At 39.9% G+C, this 6,977-nt stretch overlaps 1 protein-coding gene across 1 annotated transcript; it reads left to right on the top strand.

Moving 5' to 3' along the window:
• The first annotated feature begins 683 nt into the window (after positions 1 to 683).
• CD248 (CD248 molecule) lies at positions 684 to 2,931 on the top strand. The gene has a single exon (XM_018552872.1). The coding sequence runs from the start codon at positions 704 to 706 to the stop codon at positions 2,834 to 2,836; it is 2,133 nt and encodes a 710-aa protein (XP_018408374.1). The 5' UTR covers positions 684 to 703; the 3' UTR covers positions 2,837 to 2,931.
• The last annotated feature ends 4,046 nt before the right edge of the window (positions 2,932 to 6,977 follow it).

The raw sequence follows: 6,977 nt of genomic DNA, 5'->3' as shown, positions 1-6,977 counted from the left end.
CCCTCCTTGCTTCCTGTTGCATTGCCAAGAGAGACATATTTGCTAAATCTCATGGGGTCTGAGACCAGGAGTAAAACAGGGAGAGGAAAAAGAGCAAAAGAAAAAAAAGACAGAAACAAACTTTGTCCATACAAGGATGGAGAGGGGGAGGGAGAGGGGAGCATGTGGGAGAGCGAAAAAGAGAGAGACCTCCCTCCCAAATCCAGAGGCAGAAAGATAGTAGAACTTCATTTCATATTTCGTCTGTTAAAAGCATCAGACTGGAGACAGCTAAAGTACAGACAAAGAGCAGAATGATGACAACCACTTCCTAAGCAAACTGTGATGTGAGATAACTGGCTGCTTGAGAGAATGAAGAGGGAACATTTATATCTAAGAAGAGCAACACAAGGATATTAAAGAGCACTGAAAGTGGCTCAAAGAACACATAAGGGGAATATAGCAACATCAGGTTTATATCAGAAGACAATGACATCTTTGCAAACACTTTAAGGATGAAACTTGTACAGTTTCCACTCAAGGACCTATTGATGCAAATGTGACCAACCATAGAAACAGCAGCAATAGCTTGAACTAGCTAATCCTGGAAGCCAGTCTTACATTTTATCAGAAGAAGAAAGTTCAGTCTGCAGGGAGGCCGATCATAATATCCTGACAAATTCTGCACATCAAAGCAACAATCAATTCAACCAAAGGAACCACCATGATTTCATTTATTCTCAGTCTGCAAGTTGCAATTTTCCTGCCTATTTCACTTTCCTATGAACTTAAAGAACATGATGCCCTTTGTGGACCAAGTGACTCATGTTATGCAGTCTTTTACCAGCGACGTACTTTCCTGGAGTCTTGGAGAGCTTGTCGAGAAAGAGGTGGCAACCTAGCAACTGTCAAAAATGCTCAGGAAGCATCTTTAGTTGAACAACTTCTTACTTCCTCAACAGGTTCCCGCAGTGATGGAGACCTGCAACTAAGGCTTTGGATTGGCTTGCAGCGTCAGCCCAGGCAGTGTGCTCCTCAAAAGCCTTTGCGTGGCTTCACGTGGACCACTGGAGACCAAGACACAGCTTACACTAACTGGGTTACCCAAGCAGTGTCAGCATCGTCCACAAGTTCCTGTTCAGCTCCACGATGTGTGGCAATTGGATTGGGCTATGGTAAACCAGAAGATGATTTTAAATGGCTAGAAGGATCTTGTACATTACCTGTTGATGGTTTTGTATGCAAGTTTCGCTATCAAGGATTGTGTTCAACTTTGACTGAAGTATCTGTTCGCTATTCTGTACCCTTTGGCTACGAGGGTACCTGGCTAGACTTGCTTCCATTTGGTACTGTTGCAACAGTGTCATGTGAAGGGCAACATCAGAGTACGTCTGTCCTCTGCATGTTAAAGGAGGATGGTACAGTGGGATGGAACAAGAATGAACCTTTTTGCCAAAGTCCTGAAGACTTACAATGCCAGGAATGTCAGCAACTGTGTGATAGAGGAGTTTGTAGCTGTCAAGATGGGTATGTACTTCAGCCAGATGGACACTCCTGTGAACCAGAGGATGACCACAATTATGAAGCACAAGGATGCCCTTGTCAATATCAGTGCATAGCTGGAACAAATGGCCAGGGTTACCAATGCATATGTCCAGAAGGCTATGAACTGGCTGCTGATGAACATAGTTGTGAAGATGTAGACGAATGTGAAGATGAAGAAACATGTGAACACTCCTGTCAAAATACTCTGGGCTCATATACTTGCTCTTGTGACTTGGGTTTTACTGTTGCAGAAGATGATCCTGAGCGCTGCGTAGATATAGATGAATGTCGTATTGCTCGTATGTGCCAACAAATGTGTGTGAACTATATTGGGGGCTTTGAGTGCTACTGTAGTGAGGGCTATGAACTGGATGTGGATCGTGTGAGCTGCAAACCTTTGGATTTAATAGAGCCTAGACATGAGCCAAATCCATCTGTGACCAGAATTTTTGATCAGGAACTGGAGACTTTTGATACAGCAACCGAGGGTTGGTACTGGGAAGACCTATATGACACAGAAACTCCTGCTCGGAGTTACACAGACCAACCAACAACACCCTTTAAAAAAGAAACAACGACTGTGGGGCCAACTATGAACAAAATATCTGAGACAACAACATACCTACTAGACTTGGAAAACCACATGGAAATAACAGCTTCACCCACTGTTACCCAAGCTCAGACTATGCCACCATCCTATAAGATGGATAAAATCAGAAGAACCACTTTCCAAACTAACCCCCCTAGGTTTTTTTTATCTTCAACAATTCCTGCAAAGTACTTATCAACCACATTACCGAAAGATGAATCGAGTGTTGATGAATGGCAGAGGGAAAAGTTCACATCTGCTATATACACAACAGTACCATCCAAAACCATTACAGCTTTGGAGCAGGCTAGGATATCAACCACGGAACCTTACATTTTCCCAGAAGATGATAATCCAACAACAACAGAAGTGCCAACAACCGGAGTACGTATAAATATAAACACAGTGTCTTCATTGGACCTATCATTGTCTAATCATATTGGAAATGCTGTATCGCCCGATATATCATCTATTTCTTCCAACACATCCCAAGAATCAAAGGGAAAAAGGGACAATCGATGGTTGGTGGTAGCCTTACTTGTTCCTCTGTGTGTTTTTCTGGTAATTATGTTAGCACTTGGTATTGTGTACTGTACACGTTGTGGAGGGGAAACAAAACCTCGAAGTGTCACTGACTGCTATCACTGGGTAACAGGTGGTGGGCCTGAGAAAGGCCTTCCTCCTTCAGGGGTAGATATATCCAACAATCGAGGAGGTGTTTAAAGAACCATGAGGATTCTAGAATTTTAAATTAGAAAATTAGCACTAAATGTGGTACTCTTATGGGTGAATATTTTGTCTGGGCTTGGTACAGATAACAAAAATCACATGCACTTGCAAATTACTTTTAGCTTGATTACAACTGTCATGTGTTTATGTCAATGTACCTGTTGTATAGGCCACTTGCAATGGGTGACCTTTGTAAAGCAGAAAGCATGGCAATGTTTCAATTACTGAAAATATGTCATTATGCTAATTTCACATAATCTTAAAAAGTATGTTATTATAGCGTACAGATAAAATTGCCAAGTTTTCTACCTGTGCATGTTTTAACAGTGTCCTTCAGAATACTTCTCTTTTTTAAGGGTTATTCAACAGTTCTGCACAAAGAACAAAACTGAACTTCAAAGCTAAGTAACTTACAGCATCACAGTTTTGATAACTTAAAGTGAATTCCTGAAAGATCAATTCTGATTGGTGGTACCACTTTGCTCTCTTCAATCTCCTGCTTCATTCAAAAATGTCTCTCACTGTATCAGCCTCATTCATTGTATTCTGATCTATTCATTTATATCTGATCTATTCATTATTTCATTATTCTGTCTATTCAGGAAGCATTCCACAGTTCTCAATAAGCCTACTTACAACTTCCTGTACCAGCTTAACATTTGAACCAGTGCTAAATGGTTACTTGTGGGTAACCTAACCCAGTTTCTACCAGACATGTCAAAGTTATTAATTTGTGGCTATACATGTATATATTTTCACTCTGAGTTCAAAAGGATTTTGAAGGCATCATTGAGTTTACAGTTGTGGCATGCTTTGTTCTTTTTGTGGATAATAGGTAGAGCTCAAAGCTTACTTTTATGACATTTAGGTTTCCCCTGTGTTTCCTTAAAAGATGCTTGCATATTTTACAAACTAAATAGGATCACTATCTTGAAGTAAAGATTTTAGCAACTCATAGAACAGCAACCTATGACATGAGTGGTTACCTACTCAGTTAGTAGAAGAACACCTATGATTATTGCTTGATATCACTAAAATATGGACATGGTATAATTCAGTTATTTCCAAGCAAGTAGGACATTTTTTTGGGACAAATATGTGTAAGATACATGTTTAAAAAAAGCAAAGTGCACTGTGACAAGTGCAGCAGCCCATGCAAACCAATCAGTAGACATCTTTCACTCTTATTTAATGAAATCTAATAGATTCTAGGTATCCACTCATCATTCTTCATAAATTATGATTTAGTAAAACAGTCTGATAACATTATTTCCAAAATATTTGTGGTGAACTGTGAACTCTAAGATGCAATTCAGTACTGTGGTAACAAATGTGTATATGTGTCTCATTACCGGACTGCCAATATGACAACAGGGTACTCAGGGGGTAGAAAACCTTTGGGAACCTCTCACAAATGTAATTCTGTTAAGTGTGTGTGTGTTCAATATACAGTATAATATTTTATTACACTTTGTTATTGCAGTTTTGTCCCTCTTGCTCCATCATTATTTCATGAATCTCTTGTGACATATTACACCAATCCTTTCTGAGTTATCTGAAAATTAGACGGCCTTTTACGACCCACCTCTCACTTGTAGTGAACAATTTATTTAACTCTTACACTTGCCTGGATCATGTGAACACTTCTTGTATGCTTCAATAATGGAGGAACTGCATAGTGATGGACAGGACAGGGATGATAAAGCAATATATAGTGTACTGCTAGATGAATGAGAAATTCAATTGTGAAAGTCTAAGTGCCGTTGATTCCAGTGCATCACTCCACAGCTTGATCTGGCACCAAGGGTTCATTGCCATAAAGGAACTGTTGTTTTATTGTTCAAAACGTGTTTTTTGTGATTTTAAATGCCCTTACTGTAATGGGTTATGAGAGTAAGCAATGAATCGTTTTGTTTTATAATTATTGCTAGATATCTGTATAATGTATACAGCATTAAAAAATTGGATACAATTTAAAGAGACAATATTGTAACCACAAAGCTAATGTCATATTAGTCGATGTAGGGATCCATGGGATTTTTCTGTATTGCATAAAGTGCACACAGTGCTGCAGTAAGCTGCAAAAGCATTGTGAAATGTGCAATGAATAGACCAGGCATTGCTGCTCAGATTTGTCATTCTAATCCTGCATGTTAGGAATAAAGGATTTTATACTGGTTACATTTGTAGTTGGGAAAGTGTTAAAACCTCTGTTTCTATGTCTAGTTTATATTGCTGTGTGTGTCCCTATAAGGAGGATAAACCCTTACTTCCTGTCCTAGGGACCACTGTCATTGGTATAGGAAAGTAAGGGAATCTCTCCAGCAAGGACACAAACCTTAACAGACCTTTCCCCATTCTATGTAAAAAGTGTTTCCATTGTTATATTTATCTCTTTGGATGAGATTTTCCTTTACATCCTGTCTTGATGACTAAGGAAGTAAGGGGAAATCGTCCCGTTGGGGATACAGGTACCAATTAAAATCCTAGGTATGCAAGCAGGAAAGTGAGAGATGCTAGTCATGTACAGGCCAGATATACCTTTTTTAAGTAGTCTTGAATTAAAAAATACCAACATATTTCACAAGCTTAAAGAGATCCCCTTCTTTAGGGCTTGGCATGGCTGCAAAACATGCATACTTGTCTAGTGGAATAGGAGGATACCTGAAGGTTATTTCCTGCATAGAGAATCAATAGTCTTGTGTCCCCAAAACAAGTTTGAATTTTATGATTCAAGAGTATGAATAATGTTATACCTGGATACCTTTTTTTAACCAGGTTACTAGCCAACTCTTGACTGCCACTCCTTGGAGAGCTGCCTATAAAAAAATTCCCTTTTTGTCTAAAAGAAAGTGTATGATTGAAAAGTAAAAGCAGAAACAGCAGACTGATAGGCTCATCTCTCTGTCAATCACCTTTCTACCATCAGAATACTACTACACTGCTGCACAGCTCCTTGATTTGCTTCTCCCTCTCCCAGTCTGAACTCTACTGTACTGGGACTTCAAGCGGCTGCTACCACGTCAAACCAAAGTACACTACTTGCAAAAAATAAACTAAAAAAAATAATGATAATTAAATTTGAACTCCAGACGGATTTTTTTAATGAAAGCAGTGCTAGTACCTGACTTTGACTTGGAATTAGCCTCTTGCAATCCATGTAGGGCAGAGCTCAAAGTATGAGAGGAAAAAACAGCACAATGAGTTATTCAGGTGTGTTGCAGTCCAAGGAGCATGCTGATAGGAGGAGAGAACATAGTGACAGGTAAATGAGCAAATCAGTGTGCTGCTTCTCCTGTTACTGTGCATTCACAGAGGGTGTGGGGTGAGGTAGGGGGGGATCTATAAATTAAATTGAAACTGCAGCAGAGAAAGATCAGAGGGACAGAATAGTGTGTATGTAGCTGTTTGCCTGGAGTTCATCTTAAAGGAAAAATCCACTTTAAAATAAAGTGAACTTATCCTTCTGGTCCCTTTAAGCTGACATAACCCATCCCACCTTCCCCCTGCATAGATGCATACTTACCAGGTTCCGACGGGCCTGTCCTGTTGGTTATGTGTTTACATGAAGCACTGAGATCTTGAGGAATGCTGAGGAATGCTGAATTAAGTTTTACTTGCTTAGCAGGACAATACATGTATGTATAGAGGAATATAATAATAGAGAGGAAAACATATATAAAGATAGAACTTCCTGTGGATCACTGGTAGAAGCATGCATATAGAAAAATAGCATAGACTAGACTTGCACTACAACGCCATCTAGTGCTCAAAAGACATAACAGTACATCAGAATGTCAGTAACACAATATGTGTTTATTATTAGCATATGTTGTTGCATTTCCGCTGTTATTTTACCTCCTGTGGCGAATGTCTCCCTCTCCTGGCTGCATTTGCACAGTACATGCACAGTCCTACTAAATTGTGTGGGACGTGTCTGCCTCTGGCTCCTGGCTGGGATGTTGCCCTAAAGAAGTCAATAGGAATGTACTGTGCAGGCGCGGCCAGGAGAGGGAGTCTTTTGCCGCAGGATGTTAACAAACAATGGAGGCCAGGCACGTTGAAGCTCAGTAAGTGTGCAACTATGCAAGGGGAGGGTGGGATTGGTTAGGTCAGTTCAAAGGCACTAAAAGGA

Source organism: Nanorana parkeri, unplaced genomic scaffold (genome assembly GCF_000935625.1).
Source record: "Nanorana parkeri isolate BGI_ZX_2015 unplaced genomic scaffold, ASM93562v1 scaffold99, whole genome shotgun sequence".
In the NCBI taxonomy this organism is placed as follows: Eukaryota; Metazoa; Chordata; class Amphibia; order Anura; family Dicroglossidae; genus Nanorana; species Nanorana parkeri.
Note: the sequence above shows the minus strand (reverse complement) of the source record. Positions and strands in the feature narration are given on the sequence as shown.